Source organism: Mycteria americana, chromosome 18 (genome assembly GCF_035582795.1).
Source record: "Mycteria americana isolate JAX WOST 10 ecotype Jacksonville Zoo and Gardens chromosome 18, USCA_MyAme_1.0, whole genome shotgun sequence".
NCBI classification, from domain to species: Eukaryota; Metazoa; Chordata; class Aves; order Ciconiiformes; family Ciconiidae; genus Mycteria; species Mycteria americana.
Genome location: NC_134382.1, coordinates 8426558 through 8449263, shown reverse-complemented (window position 1 = coordinate 8449263; position 22706 = coordinate 8426558). Strand labels below are relative to the sequence as shown.

Here is a 22706-nt window from a genome sequence, read left to right as displayed (position 1 = left end):
AATTTCAAACTCTTGATTTTCTTCCTATTGTTTTTTTTTTTTTTCCAGGGTGGTAAAGGAGGAGATCTCAGACGACAATGCAAAGCTACCTTGCTTCAATGGAAGAGTGGTGTCCTGGGTACGTTGGCTCATGTTCTGTATGGATAAGGTGTTTGATACAGTGGGCACAGGAGCAGGGTGGTTGGTACATGGATCCTGGTTTTTAGAAGTGTCTTGAATCTCAAATTACATGGAAGCAAAGGCTTAGTTTTTCATTATATCTGTAATATTCTGTTATTAAGTAATCTGTTTTAAAAACTAGAGTGAAGTCCACAAAGGTGTGCAGGGCTGAAAAGGTGGTTTAAACATGAAACCTTTAATGTTAGTAACGTGTTGTGTCGTCTTTTCTTTCCCACTGTTGTCTCTCTTCCTCACCTCCTAAGTATTACTGAATCTGATGGAGTGCTCCAAAATAATACTGTAAAACCTCACAAAATAAGGCTGGACTTCTAAAAACATTTACTTCCTTACCTTTTGTTGAAACCAGTAAGAGCCAATTGGCTCTAATCCTTGTTCAAAAAAAAAAAAAATTTTTTTAAATTGTCCCACAACATAGGGTTAAAGGTAACAGCCAGCTTGCTGTCGGTAGGAGAGTAGAAGCACACTTTTGTTTGTGTTACACAGTTGATACTGCCAAATCCTTGAGTTTTAACACTGCCACTAAATAGCCAAAACAAGTTATTAAAAAACAGCTAAACGTGATATTCTAGGGGATTTTGGTTATGTTATTTTAATTTCAATGTATCAGTATTGTGGTAGTGCCTGGAAGGTTTAAATGAGGTTTAAATCTCTGAGCTAAACATTGTGCATGCATTCAGTAAAAAGACACAAACATTTATAGCCTTGGAGAAATAAGCAGGGCAGAGGAATTTGGGCTGTAAGTAATTTGCCCAGTTATAGAGGAAGTCACTGATCCAGCTGTTCATCCCAGTTACTGTGCTGCTCAGCAGATCCCATCTCCCTTATTCTTTCTCTTGTCGGTTTTTAATGTGTTAATTTCTCCAGTATGCCATGATATTTGCTTGTCACCTAACTACAGTTATTAATTACTGTCTCCTAAGTGTTGCACAGCCCTTTGGGTTGCTTCCCATTTAATGAACAGGTGACCTGCACTCCATGCTGAGCTGAGTGCTGAACAGCAGCATACAATCTGTGCTGTTACTATAATAGTGACTTCTCCACATGCTGAGTTCTTTAGCCTCGTTATGATCTGCTTAATGGAGATGCAATAAAACTCTGTTGCTCCCCAGGGTTACTGTGTGAAATGTAGTAATTCCCACCTTCAGATTATGTTTGGGGCACAGATAAACACACAGATAAATTTGGTGTTTGGCCATTTCATGAACGTATTTCTCTGCCTGGGGATAGGAGGTTTAACCACTGTCAAGGTTGATTAAAGTGGTTGTGCACCTTTAGGCAGAAAAGAGGGCACTAGTATTTTAGATTTTAACACCAAAAAAGCATTTGGGACATAGTCTGTGATTTTAATATCCTCTTTCAAGCTGACCTTACAATCTTGGGTATCAGGAACACAATAGCAGACAAGAAGAATTGTCTGTTTTCCCCAAAACTCAAGTCTGACTCGAGTATGAAATGATTTTTTTGGTAAGGGCTTGGCTTCAGCAAGTGATGCAAGTAGGGTTAGAAATCATAGTGCCATGATAGGAGAACTCTGCTGAAGTAGCTAGAGACATTGGACAGCCTTTCAGCATTGGATATGTGTTTGGATATACATTTGCAGTCTTCCTATTTCTGGTAAGATGAAGGTAAGCAAGAAAGCAGTAGTAGTTAAGTAGGTTTACAAGAGTTTTCTTCCAACTGCACAGTTAGGACAACTGGGGCTACTTGGGATTCTCAGCTGGAAAGAACTGCCGTGACTCCATCTATTTCTGCAGTCCCATGCTGATTTTAGGAGTTGAAGATTTTGCTCGCATGTTTACAACCAGTACCCCTAAAATATTTCAGCATCCCAGTCACTGAAGTTATACAGGATAAGGATATCTGACTGGGCCTTGCATATAATCGTGCTGGGTAGCTTAAAGTTTCTAAGCCTGGCTTCTTGTAGACAGGATTACGTGTGCTTTCACTATAAAATCAAATACAATATCGATTGCATGCTGTTGCCTGCAGTAGAGTGCATGTGCACGTTCTATTATTGTGTAAGGAAAGTACAATGTATCTTTTAAACATCAGTTTGATTGGGAGATTGTTCTTAAGTAATGATGCCTTGTGGTTTATCAAATACAGCACCTGCTGGGTTCTAAGCAGCTGAAAACGTTGCTTACGTGAGGGCAAGGGTTGGCAGATGAATTGAGCTCAGCTGTATCATACAATATTATCACTTCATTCTGCTCTATTGATTGCTTTTGGTTTTAAGGCACTCAGATTCTGGCAACTGTGTAGTCCCAACAGGTTCTTGGTACTAGGCAAGCAAAGCACATAGCTTTCTAATGCATGAACTTAACCTTAGTCCTCCTACACACCCAAATGTGTAAAGAATATTAAGCACTTACTAGATTTTGTATTAAATTGAGGTCTTAAAAATTGGGAGAATGTTCTCCCTTCAGTCTGTGCTCTCTTAAAAGTTAGCTGTTTTGTCACTGGGAAATGCATTCAGAAGGAAAAGCTGCTTTTTTTGTAGGACCTCCATACCTTGTTCTTGGCCTTTGTGCTCCAACCTTTTCACTCAGCAGCAATAGATGACTAATAACCAGTGTGACAGTCAAAGCTGTTTGTAGAACTTAGCCATGTATTTCCACCCAGCAGTGGGTGTTAGGCAACTAAATGCCTTGGTTTGAAAATCAATGGGTGTTTCACAGCAAAGTTATGCTGATATAGACCTGCGCTGCTGGGCAGTGCTCAAGGGAGAAAGAAATAAACACAACAGGCACCTACTTGCCTTCACAAAGAAGGGAAGATCCTCATGTGTTGTGCTCCATGGAGGAGTAAATTGGTTGTCAAAAGAAGCACTCATTCTCTAGAATAAAATCACTGGTATTAGAGAATAAAATTAATGTTTAAACAAACAAACAAACAAACAGCCGTGGTCTTTGAGACCTCATGGTCTGCCTAGAGTGCTGTGGGAGACAGCGCAAGGTTCTTTCTTAATGAGGTTGTTGGTGTATGTCCATTCTTGTGCGGGAACTGAACATACGGTGGTGTTGACTTCTCCAAGTCATGGCTGAACATATGTGCTAATGGCCACTGGTGTGGTATGAGGTCCTTTTTTCTTTGAGGGCCTGGAGATGGCTGAAGGGCTCAATGCTGCTGAATATGCTACTTTCAGGATACGCTTGAGCTATGAATGTTGGTGGTGCTGTTTTTGTCTTCAGTCCAAGGATTACTGTGGGCTATAGCATGGTGTTCTGACAGTATGGGAATAGAGTGTACAAAAAGGGATTTCATGTGTAATTAACAAGCTGAAGAGAGCATCCCAAAAGCCTCAGATAAAAAAAGGCTATGAAGATGTCATTTATGTTGCCATAGCATGAGAGCAGCGCCTGTTTTAAGAGCAAAGGGGTAGAAATGAATAGTAGCTCTTATCAGGAGGGCAAATTAATCCTGAGAACCCCTTTCCTCCTTCTCAGTATGTAACACTTGCACTGTATTTGCTCCTCAGTGTAATCCCCTCCCTGTTTCTTCCCCTTTCTCCTATGCTGCTGAAGAACTGATAAATATTAATTCAAACAACAGGCTGATATTCGGATTGCCTTCTGCATCCCTGAACTGGGTCTCTTCTTCCCAGTGCATTCAGGAGCATGGTAGTTTTTGTTTTTATCTTTGTGGTCTAGTTGAAGAATGTATCTTTCGCATTGGTGATTCAATACACCAGTGATTCATTCTGAACTGGTATACACTATTCGGGCTCTTCTGTGCAGCAAAATATATCTCGGGTTGTTCCAACAAGGGCCAGTGTTCTTGGAGTTCAAGAAAAAACAAACCCCCAACCCCAAACTATTCCACGTGAATAAGGGTGTGGATTATTCCACTCCCCTTTACATACCAATTCTTTATCCTCTTCCTCCTTCCTTGTCGCAACCAAAAACCCAAGGGCATTTGATCTCAGGTTGAGAGCTGAATTCTTTTCCCAGCTTCTTAAATAATATGAAATATGAAAATATATGCCTTTTCTGTTTTGCAGCTGAAAAAAAGGAGAATATAAAGAACAGTAAGATCAGAACAAGAATATATATATGTACACACACACACTAGAGTTAAATGTTGTTTTAATTCTGTGACTGTTACTATTTTAATTTCAGAGAAATGTTACACTTTCTGAAATGCATTTTAAGAATGAATTCAATTTCTTGTGATTCCTGTTCCAGTATAGGTTGCTGGCGGCTTTCCAAATGTAGAAGAATGCAGAATCCTTGCTCCAAGGATTTGTACCTTGTTTCAAATCTTCCCACCAATTCCTATTTTTTACATTACAGTTTTGCTTGGAGGCTGCAACCAAGATCAACGTCTCCGCTCCTTTCTTTCTCCTTGTGCCGTGCATTGTGCACGTGCATGGTGGGAGACATGGTTGCTGATCCAGAGACCTCAATCTTGTATTTTCTTTGTATGTCACAACTATTTGCCTTTTCCACGTTACAGGTGGGAACTGAGACACTGAAGTTTTTTATGTGGTTTTTTTCTTTCCCTTCAAGGTCATGTGGAAGGTCTTCTGCAACTGGCAGCAGATAGCTCATGGTTTGATTACTTAATCTTAAAATCTTCCTTCTTGCCATTTTTTTAAAATGAGCGTATGGGCAAGTTTAAGTTGAAGGTAGCTTTTTAAAAAATGTAACATTTTATTTTCTTGAACCTTTAATGGTGGTCCTGGTGGACAGCAAGTTGACTGTGAGCCAGCAATGGGCCTTTGCAGCAAAGAAGGTCGGCAGCATCCTGGGCTACATCAGGAAGGGCATTGCCAGCAGTCTGACAGAGGTAATCCCCTCTAGTCAGCACTAGTGCGGACACATCTGAAGTGCAGTGTCCACTTCTGGGCTCCCCAGAACAAGGGAGACCTGGACACCCTGGAGCATGTCTAGCAAAGGGCCTTGAAGATGGTTAACGGACAAGAGCGTCTGGCATACAAGGAGAAGCTGAGAGAGTTGGGTCTGTTTAACCTCAAGAAGAGAAGGCTTGGGGAGATCTTACCAGTATGTATCAATACCTGATGGGGGGAGTAAAGGAGACGGAGCCAGACTCTTTTCAACAGCACTAGTGACAGGACAAGAGACAATAGGCACAAATTGAAATAGAGGAAATTCCGTTCAAACATGAAAAAACCATTTTTACTCTGAGGGTGGTAAACCAAACTTGCCCAGAGATGTGCAGTCTTCATGCTTGGAGATATCTAAAACCTGACTGAACAAGGTCCTTAGCAACTTGCTCTAGCTGACCCTACGCTGAGCAGGGTGGTTGGACTGGACAATCTCCAGAGGTCATTGCAATGTCAACTATTCTGTGAATGGATTCACTGCTTTTTCTGTAGCTTTTCTGATACTTGCATCATCCTCTTTAATGGCGAGAGTAAGGCAGTTTCTCATCTACCTTTAATAGACAATATAAAGACAAATTTTGTTTTCCCAAGTCAGAACCCAATCCCTCCTTCATTTCTTATGTCTTTTCTTTAGGAGAAGAATGAGTTCAATTTGCCTTTCTTCCATAGGCGAAATAACATTAGTTCGAGGAATAGTGAAATAGTTTTTCTTCTTAATGCCAACCCAGGAACTTAACACACAAGAGTCGGTTCAGTCTGAGCCAGTAGCCAAGTCTCTAATAGTGAGAGTGGTACTATTGCAAAGATCTAAAAGCAAAATTTAGATGCGTGGCTTTAATTGTTTCAGAGAATTAGTACTGTAGAGCCTTTTGTGAATGCTGTACCAGCGCAGGCTCTTCACAGACTCTGCTGCTCAGCAGCAAATGGCATAATGCGTTATAAACCCATCTATTTCAGCTGAGGCAGAGGCAGCATAGACTGTTGCAGGTAGTTTGGATAGATATATTGCTTCAAAAGACTTAGACTCTTTCCTCCCTTCCCACCCATCAGCTTGTTTCCAATTTATACACATATCCCACTAGTCTGGCTTCAGTTTATAGCTCTCTTCTCAGAGATCATTTAGTGCACTTTTTGCAGATGATGTTGACAAGGGCTGTTCACTCTGCTGAACAATCAGCTGAAACATCTGTGTCTGACCTGCATTACGAATTGCAAATTACTTTTTCCACACTAACACCCATAAAATTGCAGTGCTTATCTGCCTCTATTTGCTGCTAATTACTGGAGGAGTTTTATGTAAATCTTACAGTAAGTGAATTGTTCACAGTTTTGAACCCTTTAATATCCTATTCACTGGAACTTAACAGATGATTGCATACATATATTTCAAGGCTAGCAAAGTTGGTCTTTACCTTTTGGAAAAACTCTGTTTTGGGCAGGGCTATTTCCTTTTCTGGATTTTAACATGATGGGCCTGAGCTTTCTTTGTCTCCGGTGTTATAAAATGTGCATCAGCTGGTAGCAGACAGCTTGGGATTCTTTCACAAAACCATCTGTGATAATTGTCATCCTCACTGTAAATTACTGTGATGTATGTGTGTGTATTTCGCATCAAGATGACATATTTAAAATGGGCGCATTAACTGCACACGATAGAGCTTAGCTGTCTCTTCTCCCGCACCTCCTCTCTTGACTGATGCAGTGGCTACTTTGAAGTTTACAAGATGTCTGACATTTAGAAATTTGAGATTTTCATTTTTTTTAATAACATTTGAATCCTTCTATTTGTCATAGGTAGGAACTTTGATCTTGGTGTCATATGCAGGACTGATTTCCATAGGGGAAAATGTTCAAGGGAGGATCTGCAAGTCTTTAGTTGCTTACTTTTGCTGCCCTGGGAACCCAATGTACAGCTAGATTAGTGCTGAATTAGAATCACTGCTCCTAATTAATTATTTAAACCTCTTCCCCATCCCTCCTGTTTTTCTCCTCCAAATCTTCGATCTTGTCCTTTTGATTTCGGGGTGGGGTTTTTTGGTTTTGGTTTTTTTTTTTGTTTGTTTGTTTTGTTTTTTTTAAGGACTAAATAATTTGGGCCAGAGGAATCTCCGGTATAGAGTAGGAATCTATACTACTTACTGGATTCCTATTCAGTGGTTGACCTTTAGGTTTTTCAACAATATAAAGGCTAGCATTAATTGTATGGCAGAGTTCTCCATCTAGTAGTTATTACTGTAAATGCACATATGCAAACACATCTTCTGCAGAAAATAGCTGATCCGTGTGTTATCCCACAAGTGTGAGGTCGTTTACCCGCTGTGCGAGACACCAGTATACACACAGGGCAGAGGTATTTTATTTCATGTCTGTGCAGGGATGGGTGCTAGGTGCCTGTTCTGCTAACGCATACACACACAGGCACATAAAACATAGGATACAATTTTTCGCAGGGGATAATTTGTTTTGAGTTCTTTGGGACTGCTTACCTGAGTGAAATTATTCATGCATTTGTGTTTTTTCAGGTTCAGGTCCTTACTGGGCAATTTGGAAAAATAGCTTGCACGGAGGAGAATAGGTTACCTTCACGCTTTTTGCAAAAGGTTAAAATGTTTTTCTATTCTCTTTGCACGGTCCAGGGACGGCCTCCCAGTGGAAGCTGGGAATGTGGAAAGAATTGGCTTGTGGTCGCTGCCAGATCGGAGCCAGCCGAGTGGCCTCTGCCAGCAGTTTGCACAAAGTGGGTTGGCTGTTATCTGTGTTTTTTAGGAAGGGTTTGCAACATCTGGGAACAATTCCCTGCCTGGCTGCTGGGAATGGGCGCTATGTCCTATTGGCTGGCAGTGATGTCATAGCCTTGTGTCAGCCTTTCTCGCTTTTTTTTTTTTTCTTCTCTATTATCTTGGTGCCAACAGATAATACTTGTCCTGTTTGTACGTAAGCTTTTTAGACACTGTATTTGCAATTGCAGTTAAAATTGTTGGGTAGAACCATGTAGTCTTCTGTCATACGAGGCAACGCAGGAGCTTCGGGACTGTTAAATGATCTTCAGCAAAGTGCAGTGCTGCCTTTCGGCACAGAACTGAGGCAGTGAATGAAAATCCACAGAAGCGTTGATTTCTTATATATAAAACGAACTGATTTCAGGACCTCTTTCTTCTCTTCACAGATTATATATACCTTCATTCACCTGCTGATAGACTGAATTATCACACAGCAGAAAATAGAGAGCTGTGCATGAAATCTGACCCAAAGGGAAGAGGATATTAACACAATATTGTATCTTCTTCCATAATGTTCAGAGCTTATAAAGAAGGGAGGCGGGATCACTGAAAACATTCCTAAGCTTTAAGGTACCTGAATGAGTTAGTAGGGAAGGATCTGAGTCCTAGTATAAGAGAATGAAATTCCTCTAAGGGGCAGCTGGGGCTGGAGTGCTAGGATCTCCATGAGCAAGAGATGGGGAAGAAGCAACCAGGTTACCATGAAGGATGGGGGACTTGAAGAAAAAATGAAAGAATGTGCTGAATGAGGAAGCTTCAAAGCTCTATGATCTTATGGTCTTCTCTTTGCTAAAGTAATGTTGGGTGGTTCTGGTCTGATATGCACAAGAATTCTCAAATTAGATTTAATCCAAGTTTGAATTGAAAGATGCTGTCCTATTTCTGTGATCAGCACCAGGTGGAGGAAAGGCCTGTAAGGAAATCTTACTTCCTTAGTCATGTGGCAGAAGTACTTGCTATCATTTGCAGAAGCATTGGTACGTTCAACCCAGGTCTCTGCATTGCTCTGATGTACCTGTTTTTAGCTGGGGTGAGGAATGTGTAAGCTCTCAGAAAAACGGTCACCAACCTGCTGAAAAAATCCGGAAGGCTGAGACATAGAAATAAGATTATAGGATTGCAGATCCCTTTTTTCCGTCCCGTTCTTAACTCCACATGTTCTCCAAGAGGCAGGTAATCCCGTGCTTAAAGAAAACTTGCTGCAAAGTGGCAGTCAGTGAAATTGAATTTGTTTCACAACTAGCCTCCTATACCGTGCCAGAAACAAACACCTGAGACGGTTAAAAGAATCTGGGAGTAATCTGAGATATTGTATTTCATGAAGATACAGTATCTTCTCTAAAATGGTAGAAGGTGGCAGATGATAAAATCACAGATAGAACTGACAATTTTATTTTGAAACCCAGTCTGCATCTTTCTGTCTCTGAACAGTGAAGAAGGGCATGCTTTACCTGGCAGCCACAGTTTTCTTAAAGTTGTTCCTTTTAGCCTGTTATGGCTTCTGATTTCCAGGCTATACAAGGTTGATCCTGTATTCTCTGAGTATCTATGGTCCATGGTTGGACCAAACGCCAAACAAATGTACTGTAGTTTTCAGCAGGAGAAAAGGGGGAAGCCTAATCTACCTGGCATAGACAATTTCTTGTTACTAAAATAAACATCACGCTCCTGATAGGCTTTTGCAGGCCTTCTAGCAACGTGGAGTCCTGTTGCCTTTGACAGAATTCCTGGTGGAATAAAGGGCCTCATCAGTAAGTCCTTTTGTGCAATTGGTCCGTCGGGAGCAGCCTTCGTGTGGATAATGGGCCATGTCTCTGAAGCTTTGACTTGGGATTTGAGATGTCTGTGACTTTATAGGAAATAATTACTTTCAACTTGTAGATGAACGTGGCTGTTCTGAAGTTGCTGTCAAAAATACAAATGGCTCTTTTGGGCTATTTCTTTAGTTACTGTTATCAGTCCTTCACCTCTCCCTGAGCTGCGAGAAACACCAAGAGCTGCTGCTGCTCTCAGTAACAGTGAGAATTTAAATATTGTAGTTTTCATGCTGGTAGACTAATAAATATTTAGCCAGATGAGAGTATGAGCACAGAGCGTACCAGCGTTCACTCTTTCCCCTTCCCAGTCTGGTTCTTGTTGTCTAGTGTCTTCAGCCATGAATGTTGAACAGGCTGATCCCTTGGGCTGGCTAATGCCTGTGTGACTTTGTTAAGACGTCTGCTGAGTGCTGGGTGCTACAAAAGGCAGTCCTTGCCATAATTAACTGAAAAGCATAAGCAAATGTGGTGTAGAGGAGAAAAAGGGAAATCGAGCTACAGAGAGGTGAAGCAATTGATCTAAGGACTCGCTGAAGATCAGTAGCAATAATGGGAAGAAAACAAGGCTCTCCTGACACTGTAAGCATTCACTGGCCTGTTTGGCTCTGACTGGGGAGCTTAGGTTTTGCTTGCATTTGAGACCCCAGCCGTCTTCCTGCTAATTGCTCCTCCATCACTTGAATTTGCTTACAACGTGCAGAATGGACTGGTGTGAAGTTCGCTTTTGTGCCCGTACGAGGGCTTCAGCTTGGAAGTCTAGTTGCTGAAGTGAGCAGCGTTGACACGGACAGTGAACTGAGCACTTACTTCTGCACATGAGTTCCGAGACAACTGTTTCTTAGCAGGTGCCTAGCAATGCTGGGTAACCTTCTCTAGCACAGAAGCACTTTTTGTCAGAATGAATAGGCTGCATGTTTTGTTACCGCAGCGTAGAGTAGCTAACTTGAACACTACACTGTTGTTGTACTGTCATGAATTGGAAGTGGCTGTGTGGGAATCACTGGGGATATCAGAAGAACGTACGATTCTTTTCTAACGTGCCAGGATTGATACGATTTCTCCACTTCTGGGAAAGATTTAGTAGTGAGTGTGATGGTAGGACCTCAGCTGAAAAAACAAACAGCATTCAGTAGGATGGAATGAACTGAATCAACAGTTGCAATTAGTTCCACACTTCTTTATTAACTTCCTCCACGTGCACCACACAGAAGACATCCGCGTTTCACATTGAAATGCAGTCCTTTGGGGTGGAACCCAACAGCTGTTCTACAGCCCACAGGCATGCTCTTGAACAGCACACAGTACCAACACAGTGCAAGTAAAGAAATGGATTAAAATGCTACTGCCAAGTCAAAACTGCAGGGGAAGCTTGATGGGTGAAATATAATTATCAGGGCTGGCTTCTGGCCAGGAAGCTGGGGTTAACACTACTTTTCTCGCAGAAACACAGTGAGAAGTCTGTAATGTGACAGTCCAATAGTGCGTTATCTTGTCCGTTCAAAGTGGTATAATACTGGAGCATTTCATTCCTACCATAGCTTGTCAAAGAAAAGGACACAATTTATCTTAAAGCTGATAGGGTACTTAATGATTTACAGAGTGACACTCGTCGTTAGAAGAAATGAGGATCTCCTACCTAGCACGGCAAAGCAGGGAGCAGCAATTCTGTGTGCCCACACGTGTAGCCAGGACAGTGACATGAGAATTCTGTCAACAAGTGTACACCCCCACAGAATTCTTCCTTTTCTGCAGTCACCGTCAAACCCTCATCAAATTGAAGGCATTTTGCGAGGTGCCTGGAAAGAGGCAGGGCTGCTAACTCACTGCGAAGCTCCAGCTGAGCCCAGCATTCCATTGTGTTAGGTGTTGTGCTGCCTTTCTGATCCTTTTGACGTTTGGGAAAAATCAGCTGGACAGTGCAGTCTTAATAATCTTGCTGCACGTGCCATCTTCTACTGCAGATTTTCTTTCCTAGCACAACAAATGTTTTTCTAATGCTCTTTCCCAGTGTTTTTGTTAATTTGGTCTGCAGCCATACATTTATATTCTAGTGCTCTTGAACACAGCGATCTGTAAGTGAAGAATGAAAGCTTTGATGAAGGGTGAGTGCTCCTTTTGTAACCAGACATAGATCTGGACAGTCTGTGTCTTGTTTTAGCAATGTAACTGCTGCAAGCTGTCTTGCTTAAATCTCTGAAGTCAGGTCCTCTTGCAGGACCTCCCAGGTCCTGGTTATCATGAGAGTCAGATCACCTTAGGCAAGCTATTTAAACTGTTACACTCTTGGGGTTCTTAATTTATTTATTATTATTCTTCAGGGGCAAAAATTTCACCCCAAAGGGTGTGTCTAAATTACAGTAAATGTACTTTGTGTGGAAATGCCTGAGCCAGGCTGCAACTAGCAGTACAGCCAGTGCAGCGTGGATCTTAACTTGGGAAGGTAAATGTGAGAAGTTCTGCACTTGCCGCTGTGTTATCATGGCTGTTGTGCTTACGATTTACTACTTGAAATCTGAAAGACCTTTATCTAGGATTAACAAGCTACTGGGAAACAGGAGATATTGCTAGTATCTTTTCTTGAGTTGGAATGTATCTCGAGTTCACTATATCTGGTAGTGAGCTGATTCAAGTTTAAAGTGGTATATTTCCTGAATGCAGCTGAAAGATTCGTATGGGTAATTTCTGCAGCCCTCTTCCCTTTATAATGGTAATGGCATAGTCTGAGGCTGTTTGTGACTCTAATCCCACTGAAGGTCAGTAAGAAGCGGGTACCCAGTGCTTATCCCTCAGGAAATCGCAGCCCAGGGGTAATATTCACAAAGTAGTTGCTTTGCTGCAGTGGATTTTGCTTCTGCTCAGCAGCACTCCCAAGACGATCTGCAACCTCCATCAGTACGGTGGGCTTGCCTTCGTAACGGGTGCTGCGTTGCCAAGGCTTCTTCCTTCAGGAGCAGGGAAATACTAAAACCAAATATCCTGAAATATGGAAAGGATTTGTCTTGTTGGCTCATCTCTTTTTTTCGCATCAAGTGCATCTTTGAGACAGGTGTTGCCATCAGCAGAAAGGCTTAAGAAGGAACATGTTTTCCTGCTTTCAAGTAACTCAGGCCAGGTGCTTTTTGCATAGCTTGATACAATTTAGAATGTGAAGGGTGAGGGGATGTATAGCTCTTGCCTACACCCAGGTTCTGGTTTTATTTCTTTTTTCTTCTTTTTATCCCTTGGTTTGATTTTGTTAGTGAAAGCACTTGCGCAGAGATTCCTCAGGGGATGAGCCAGGCTCAGAGACGTTCTTGCATCTCCATAATGCCAACATGCTTTCTAAACATCTCCCATTAACTTCCCCACCTGAAAGAAAGAAACCTTAATTATCAAGTTATTAGGAAAGCTCATGTTATTTTTCCCTTCAGTGTTTCCTCTGTTGCTCTTGCTTTGGTGATAAGAGAGTTTGAATAATGCAGCTGACTCCATGTGGTGCTGGAGAACTGTTTTGTCTTCAGGCAGTTCCTTTTTGACAGTCTGTGTGTGTTTGCCTTCTCATATTTATGGTATATGCTCTTAGGAGTAATATACTGCATCCTGGACACCAGTCCCTTCCTATCCTGTTCCCTCTCCTTCTCCATCCCCTTCTTTAACAGCTAGCGTCTATCTGATGATTATATTAGAGTAAGTCCTTGATAAATTAACCAATTATAGTTGGAATCTCTTATATAGGGCTAGTTCTTCCACACCTAAAAATAGAGGGAAGCTGAGAGCTTGTTGCCTCTTAGTAAAAGGTAATAATCTATATTGTTCTTTGAGCGTTTATTTAATTAAAGACCTTATATAGTTTAAAGAGACTCGGCAAAGCGATTAGATGTCTCAGGAGATTGGTAATAGGATATAAACCTTTTCACCTCTAGGTCACTAGTTCAAGTCTAACTTCTGTTGGTAGTGGCCGGAAAGTGTTGTGTGTGATCAGCGGGCTGTTGAAACATATGCATCGTTTTTAGCTTCTTTTCTGATCGAGTGTGGGTTTTTTCCCTATTCTTGCAAAAGCATTCAAAATATAGCAAGGAAAGTATGGAACTAGATTAGGATGTGCAAAGTCTGAATTTGCTTTCAGGGCTGCTACAGACCCCCTGTGCGAGGCTGAGCAAGTTGCTTCATTTTGCCTTGATTTGTTCTCGGTACAGGGGTATCGGCAATGCTGCCTCCCTGCCTTTTTCTTGGTCTTGTCTGTTTGAAGTGCAGGCAGTCCTTGGTGGGGTTTGTCTGCGTAGGCTGCTCAGCTTAATGGGAGACTAATTTTTGTACAGTCATTTAAAATACTAACCAAGTCTTTCAGTTGGTGGAATTCCATTTTCATTTTGGGCAAAACCTCTCATCTGCCTTCCTGGTTTGAATAGTAGAGGACTCGAATCTCTTTCTCCACCGTAATGCTTTTTAATAAAAAATAACCACTTAATCTAGCAGGTGAAGTTGAATTAGAACTGGAACTTCTAATTGGGAATTACCACATTCTGTTTACAGAGATAAATTAAAAGGAATCTTGGACCAGTGCACATGGTTTGTTTTTCTGTAGTGGTGCTTTACCCAGTTGTGCTGGTTTTGGCTAGGAGAGAGTTAATTTTCTCCACAGTAGCTAGTATGGGGCTGTGTTTTGGATTTGTGCTGGAAACAGAGTTGATAACCCAGGGCTGTTTTCATTCCTGCTGAGCAGGGCTTACACACAGTCGAGGCCTTTGCTGCTCCTCACCCCACCAGCGAGTGGGCTGGGGGGCACAAGAAGCTGGGAGGAGCACAGCCGGGACAGCTGACCCCAACTGCCCAAAGGGATAGTCCACACCATTCCATAATTAACTGTGTTAATTTTTTTAATCGCGGTTGTGTAAAATCCATAGAATCCTGCCTTTCTGGGTTAGGAAACTGAGACACAAATGCTGATTTTCTTATAAAAGACTTCCTGAATCATTGGTAGAGAAAGGACCCACTGTGTCTGGTTCCTGGGTGGGTGTACACTTCAGCCAGGAGCTTATTCCAGCACTAGTAAGATTTAAAAAAAAAATTAACCATTTCACCTAGGTGTACAAAAGGATCCTTTAAGAGAAAGCATCTCTGGTTTGTTTGTTTTTTTTTTTAAATACAGAAAAGTAGATACTAGCCTGGTAGATAAGTGGCTAGAATCAGATCTTAGTTAAATGTAAGATCCTCTGTCAATCAGTGTATTACGATGAGCTGCAAACCAGGAGGGTGGGGATAGGAATCACAGAATCATATAGGTTGGAAAAGACCTTTAAGATCATCGAGTCCAACCATAAACCTAACACTGCCAAGCCCACCACTACACCATGTCCCTAAGCACCTCATCCAAACGTCCTTTAAATACCTCCAGGGATGGCGACTCAACCCCTTCCCTGGGCAGCCTGTTCCAATGCTTGATAACTCTTTCAGTGAAGAAAAATTTCCTCATATCCAGTCTAAACCTCCCCTGGCGCAACTTGAGGCCATTTCCTCTTGTCCTAAAGAAGGAAGAGAGACTCATTCTTCTTTCTCTTGTCTCTTTATCTGCTGACTAAAGATGTCACCCTAGGCATACTGGATGGAGATGGTCTTTTTGTCCTGAATTTATCAGAAGTAAGATTGAGTATAGTAAGCCTCTTGTATGCCATGCCCATCCCTGTGATCCCTTATCCAGGAGCATCCCTATTCATGATTGAGGATGTTGATAGGAAACAGAAATAATATGCTCTGGCATTAGTTGTTATATGAAGAATTTACACCCCTGCCTTGTAACGGGACTGGAATATATAATAATTCCCAAACACACCAGGCTGTATATAAATGCTTGGTGTTTGTAATGAGAAGATTGATTGTTGCAGCATACCTTCAATTACCTCTTTGCATGCGAGTGCTGTGTGTGGGGTGCTCTGCAGCCTTTCCTTCTACCCTGCTTGACAGGCTGCCAGGCACCTTCAGCTTCCATGAATGTAAATGTCAGTGTCAGAGGAGTTTTGAAGGTGATAGTTACAACAGGGTAGTTTTATAAAAGTTTTCAGGTCATTATGAATTATAGAAGAGTGCACACTGCATATGCTGGTTTTCATGGCGTGATTGGAAAATGACTTTTCCTATCTGCTGCTCTGCTTTAAGGGAACATTAAGAGACAAAACAGGCACAAGAGACACAAGTATGATGAACATCAGAAATCTGGTCCTCCTCCTAAAGTTTATGGCTGCTGAGATTTGGTGGATTTTGGTTTTAATTCAGACTCTTAACAGAGGTGACGGCAACTCTGAGATTTGGTGATTGGTCCAGACCATATTGTGAATTTTCGGGGGTTTTGAGGGTCTTTGTATAAGAAGTTATACCACGTTTGGGGTGTCATACTGTAAAGGTTCAGCTTTTGCTTTTTATTTTTGTCATGGCAAAACCAGACTGAGTGTGCAGTCTTACAGTGTGCATGCATTTTGCAAAGAATGCTGACAACTTGCATGGTTAGGAAACTCAGAGAATGCTGTAACGACGAGTCACAAGAAAAAGTGCACTCCCTGCCTAGTGTGCTTGTTTGTTCTGAGTTGAGAAAATTTTTGTTGTGCTTGCAGGAATTTTGTGCATATCCTAGCTGATGGTGTTTTTGTATTTTCAGATTGAGAGTAACCTGATTTTATGAAAGTTTGGCAGGAATCCATGCAACTGGTCACTGAACACTTCCTTTCCTCTACTTTCCCTTAGATCTCACAGAATATTTAGCAAAGCAGTAGCTGAACACCTTATGTCAGAGTGGAGAAACCTGTACAAATGTATGTAATTCTCTTCTTTCTGTTGACAGCTGGTCCTGGCTGAAAGCTCCCACTCTGACACGGGCTCCCAGTGCACTGAGAGCCACACTGACCTTCCGCCACCCATTGAGAGAACAGGCGGCATTGGAGACTCCCGGCCTCCGTCATTCCAGTAAGAGCAAGTTGTCTTTTTTTTTTTTTTTTTTTTTTAAATTTTAAACCAAAAAATGCAATTCCTGTCTGTTTCTTCCCCACATTTCTCCCTGCTGCTGCAAACCAGCTATTTATTGTTGGAAAAATAATATACTTATTAGAACTGAGGAATTAGAAGGGAGGTGGGAAGGAAAAAAACCTGTCATTGTTAGAATGAAATATATATCCTGTATATCTCATTTTGAAACCCACTGTGGAAGGGTTAAGTAGAGAGGGAGCCCAAAATGCTTTTTGTAGTGTATGGATGACAACCTTTTATTACTATGTTATGTATCTTTATGTAGTATGCAGAGCCAGCATAATACTGATATCAAGAGCAAAAATTTACATAAGGAATAATGCCTCCTCCCTGTGCATATAGAGGCTAGCAGCTCGAACTGCGTATAGCCAGACTGGGAGTCATCTGATTTAATGGTAGCCTTGTTATTTCCTGTTACGTGTGCAGAGCCAATGTATATCTTCAGAATGCCTTCATTTTCAGGGAGGCCCTCTGAATTTACGCAAGGAGGATTTAAAGCAGGACCTGGTTCTAGCTGTGATCTTAGTATGTGTTTGGAGAAGGAAACGTGGTCTTGATTTGCCTGGTGTCATGCGTTTCCATTGCTTTCTGCGATATCTGTTGCTTGGAAGAGCCCTTCGTGTTGCATATGAGTCTTTTACAGATAAATGCCTTCTAGAGGGTATAAGAAATCTTGGGAAATATTAATGCTGCCTGACACTGGGTGTCTTGCAAGGGCTTTACTGCCCTCGTGCGTTCATGAATTGCTTCATGTTGACTGGGAGAGGCCTGTATGAGTGCAGTCACGTGGCCTCCAAATGTAATTAGTTCTTTGTCTTTCCTGACCTATACCTACATGTAATAGCTGCAAGATCAAACTTTATTTAAAAAAATAATTACATTGTAAGTTAGGCACAAGTCTGTGTTTGTGGAACCGCTCACTGTATGTACTAATGTCCTGTATGTACTCAGACCGATGAAATTTAAGCTGTGCTCTGCTGATGCACCTGCTGTCTTCCACAGCATTCTAAAAATCTTGTCTGTGTCCTCCTGCCGTCAGCCAGCACAGTGCTGCAAGCGATGGTGACTTCATACTACAAAGCAAATGTGGGAATCCTCAAAGGGGTGCAGTAACTTCCGCAGGTCGTGCTGAGTCAGGAGTAGCAACACGGGAGGTCGTGCTTTCTGGCTTGTGTTCTCATTCCTAGATAAACCACCTTCCTTCCTTCTCTCTCCCCCACCCCTTTTTTTCTTTCTTGTTTTAAACTGCAGTAGAGAATCTGGCTTGTGGGAGGGTCTTCTGGACTAAAACTTGTTCTCCCTTAATGCCTTTTTTTGTTCTTCTCTTCACAATTGAATGTCTTAACATTTTGTAGTGGTTTTTTTGCTGTTGTGTTTTATTTTTTCAATCCAGAAGAGAGCCTAATGATGACCTAAGTTTATTTCCGTAACACAGGGCAGAGTATCTCACTCGATTATTCTGCATGAAGCCCTTAATTCTCTTTTGCTATTAGAATTTCATTTTAAAACACACTCAGTCTAGGTTTAAAGATTCCAAGTGATAAAGAGTCCACCATATTTTGAAATTATTTGTTTCTCTCGGATAAACTAAATAAGTTGAGCTGCTCAAGTTGTTCATTATGAAGCGTGGTTTCCAGAACTTGAATCATGACTGTAGTTCTCTTCCGATCACTTACAATTCTCCAGCAATTTTTGAAAAGGATGTTTCTTGGGATTTTGGTGTGGTGATTCTGCAATAGTGTGTTCAGTGCCCTTTCTGCATGCTGTCTCCTTGAATAGTATTTCCATTTAAGAGATCAGTAGTGCAACCCTGTAACTTTCACAACTGTAAATTCAGTATTGCTATATACTCGCATATTACCTCCCCTTCTGTAAGCGTGACTTACCTTCTTGGTTCCTAAATCCCTGACATTTTTTTTTACTGCTATTCAAACTACCAGAGATCTGTCATCTCCTGTCTTCCTTCTTCAGTGTCGATTGAAGGCTGAGCCAACCAGCTGAGCTAGGTGTTGTATAATTGTACAAACAGAAATGTTGCTGGACAGCAAAGAATACAAGAAATAGATGAAGCAGACAGGTCAGCAGGCAATATCATCCAAGGGAATGAGATCCTTAGCAGAGGTGAAGTGGTAATCTCAACTAGCTGCCTGACAGTATTGATATTTTGCTTCATCATTGATTAAATCCAAAGAAAATTTACTTTTTCCCTCCCTGATGAGGGTTCTGAAGTTCATCCTGTATTTCACGCTCCACTGCTTCTCTTCAGTGGCTGCCAAATCCGCGTTCATCTGAATGGCTGAGGCTGCTCCTGGTTTAGTAGTGGAGGTGCATGAGTGAGTTGAGGATAATGACCTCCGAGCTACCTTTCTTACACAGCTCTTGGGTATGTGCACTGAAAATTGAATGGAATTTAATTGGTTCAGCAATGAGAGAGGAAACAAGCCAGCTGTGAGGTTCCTTTTGCACCATTTGTTAGGGTGTAAGCCACCTTTTATAGGTGGGTTTAGCCTAGGAAGAGATTTCGTAGTGGGAAGATCAGCAGTAGTCACTAGATGGTGCTGCCGAGATGTCCGAGAGCCTCGCAGGTGACCCTAGGAAACTGTCACCCTCGGAAACTGTCACCCTCTTTCCCTTTTCAGTTGTACTGGACTGAAACAAGAAATGCAAACGTACTTGTGGCAACACTGAAATATGTACTTGCATTTTGGTGGCTTCGTTAGGGCTTAAAAATTGCAGTCAGACATTTTCTTGAATAACAACCTCAGGTTCCTAATTTGCGTGGTGGGCATGTCAGTACATTTCATTAATGCAAAGAAAGTGTGTGGGTGTGCAGAAGGCTTTTCAGCAGTCCTCTTAAATGTAGTGCTATACAGATGTGCTTACACATATACCAGCTCTGGGTCCAGCTTCCACGGAAGCCCATGGGACCAGTTGGTTAGATCATTGGTAGTTTAATTCCCTGTGTAAAATGTGCGTGGCAGTGCATTCTGGCCTCATGGAATTCTAGGAGACATACATTAATGACTCTGATGCTTTGGTGCAATATAATGATGGCCCTTATGCACTCTCTGTGCATACATAGGACATGTCAGGCATAAATAATAGGTGCAAAGGGCAGATGGGAATTGGGACTCCTTTTTAAATGGTGGTATTTGGGGGACAGAGAGGAAGAGTATGACCAATAACTTTCTAAGCGAAATCTTTCACAGCAGAGCATTAGCCCATGTCAGATCATATGCTATTATGTTTTCAGGAGCTTTAGATCAGTTTCCACAATTTAGTCCATTAAAATGAGCTATGGCCTTTGCCAGCACTCCAAGAGGCTTTTCCCACTTCCTTCCATGTGACCGCTTCGAGGTAGCTTATTAAATGTAAGAATAGCAGAGATACGTAAAACAGGTTGAGTCTGAGGGGAAAACTAACTAGCTAAGCTAGTTGTGTTCAGCAGGGGGAAAAAAGAGCATCTCCACCTTCCCCTTTGCTCCAGCCAACTCTGCTTTAACATGACTGATTTTTTTTTCCCTCAGGAGAGATCTTGAAACAGATGGTCACAAATAACCGGTCTTACATATTCAGTGTTCTCTGTTACAGCCACTGCTCTTGGTTAGCCGACTTAACTTGTCTGTTGGAATTAGAGGTGAAAGCCAGTCTGGCTTCTATGAACTGAGAAATGGCCCTTCCTCAATGCTTGGAAGTTCAAGAATACGGAGCTGTTGTTGCTGTTTGTTTAGATTCATCCCAGAAAGTGGCCCTAAACCATGGAGACAAATTCTCTGCTATCTCTTTGAAACCTTTTGTTCTGGCTAATTGTAGTGGGAAAGGGAGTCTCAGTAGGAGCCCTCACAAAAGCAGAGTGGAAGCAATCTGGCCACTGAGATTGTCATCAAGACCATTCTTCTTTTTGCCCAAAGCTCACTTGCTCATAACGGTCCTTCACTGGGACTTACTAGATTAATATCGTGCTGGCATATCTGTGTGGCTGTCAAACAGTTGAGAACATGAGGAGAGGACCTGGGGTCTGTTTGTACATTTCACAGACATGCACTTAATTATTTTGAGCTTTGCTGTGACTTGCAAGACTCCAACCTTCAAGGTCAGCAGTCTGTATTAAAAGTGGCCACAGTGGCCTATAGCTTTTCCCTTTGGCTGTCAGCATGCCGCGTATCTAGCTTTGGTTATTGTCAGGAAACAAACCTGTTTGGGGGTGAACAAGGAATTGAGCTGAAGTACTGGCTTTGGTTTAAAAAATATATGTATATATTGGGATATTGTAGAAAAGGCAACCCAATTTACAGGCTTGAGAATAAGCTCCTGATAGGGCCATGTTATCTGTTGGCGTTACTAGAGGAGCTCATACGTACTTGTATATATTTCTTGGATCTGTGATCTTCAGGATGAGCGTGGGAGGGTTTGAGAGATGCATAGGAACTTGGGGTGTTTTGGAGGCCGAGATGAGTGTTAGGGTCAGTAAGTTTTGTTCTTCCAAAAACCAGTGTCTGTTCTTGTGTTAGGCAGGTATGCTGCAAATGTGTGACATTAAAGCTCTCGTGATGGGACTGTGCTGAAATCCCATTTCCTTTGCAAGTGTGTTAGCAGCTAAAGCTGTCTTGTAGTTAGTTGTCATCTCACTGTGCTAAAACGATCCCTTTTCTTAGCGCATCAGTAGGCTTTTTTCGCTATGGAAATTTCATGCAACAGTCTTGTGGCAGCTTTTTCAATGTCACGATGGTACTACTTATGGAAATGGCGCTGTGTCCGTAGCGCCGTGCATCCGTCAGGGTATGGATATTGAACTGTCTTTTCACACTTCAGGTAGTTTTGGGGTGAGCAGAGCAGTCTGGGGGAGCTTGCAGTGCTGCAGCAAGACTGCAGCTAATCCGCTTAATAGTTTTCTGGCTTCTAAACCAACATGCTCATGACTGCAACTGCTTTTATAAAAAAGAAACAAAGAGATAACTCCATTGTTTCTTCCTGTTTGTTCTCTAACAGCCCAAATGCTGCCAGCAGCCGGGATGGCCTGGACAATGAAACAGGAACAGAGTCAGTTATTAGCCACCGGCGAGACAGACATCGACGGAGAAATAGAGAAGGGCATGAGGATGGTGAGTCCTATTTAATTTTTCTCCTTTTTAATTTAGAAAGAACAATTTTTATGATAATCTTTCAGAGCAAGAACTACTTTTGCATGAATACTGCAGAAGAGAAGTGTGTCTGCATTCCTGTGTGCTTTCAGGGACTATTATTATTTTAATGGAATAATTTGATGGTTGCTTTGAAACTCTTTGAAGCTCAGCATTTTCTAAGAGGTCTGGACAACCTACACTAAAGTGGCAGGCAGATTCTTTTTGACAATATACAGAACTTTCTCTAGTATTGGAAGAGGCTTAGTTTGGAGAGGCATAACGTCACCCAGTGCTGAGCTCCACACTGTCATGGCTAGGCTGCCTCCATTATTCGTTTGCTCATTTAAAGGTAGAACACATTATCTGTATGATGTTTTGGGAGTTTGCAGTGTAGACGGTTTGAGAGTCTTAGTATTTTAACATTGCAAGATCTGAGCCAAAATCCTCTCAATTTCTGTTGATTTCTCTAGGCTTGGATCAGCGGTAGTGTTTTATTCGCTAAAACACCTCAGAGCACATTGGCTCTGAAGATCTTTCTTTTTATACATAAGTACACCCAAAGTACAGATATAAACTACAGAACTTCATCTCTTGCCTCTAGTCTGTACATCAAAGTAAGCTTGTTTTTTCATTTGTTGCCAGACAAGAATTTCCAGGCTTAATTACGAATTAATAGGTGCCACCCATTGACTTTAAAATGGTTCAGAATACGGAATACTTGGGCCCAAGAGATGCCATGATGGGCTTTATTCACAGCTCCACTCACTAAAGTATTTGCCTCCAGTTAGAAAACCAGAAGTCATATATATATTGTGGGTTCGAAGCAGGTGTCCTTCTGTCCATTTAACCCTTCCAACTTGTAACTGACTCAGAGTGAAGGAAAATTACTCAGTGGGTGGAGCAGAGAGCTGTCTTTGCCTGATCCTGACTGCAGATTCCTTTGGGAAATCACAGAAAGAGGCAGAAT

General features: G+C 41.8%; 1 protein-coding gene across 2 annotated transcripts in view; it reads left to right on the top strand.

Moving 5' to 3' along the window:
• The window catches only part of DVL1 (dishevelled segment polarity protein 1), a 107209-nt gene that overhangs the window by 39654 nt on the left and 44849 nt on the right, over positions 1-22706 (top strand). For both annotated transcript variants that reach the window (XM_075520407.1, XM_075520406.1), the window contains exons 2-4: positions 49-118; positions 16435-16556; positions 21606-21718. In XM_075520407.1, coding sequence (XP_075376522.1) covers positions 49-118; positions 16435-16556; positions 21606-21718 — 305 coding nt within the window. The remainder of the gene's footprint in view (positions 1-48; positions 119-16434; positions 16557-21605; positions 21719-22706) is intronic.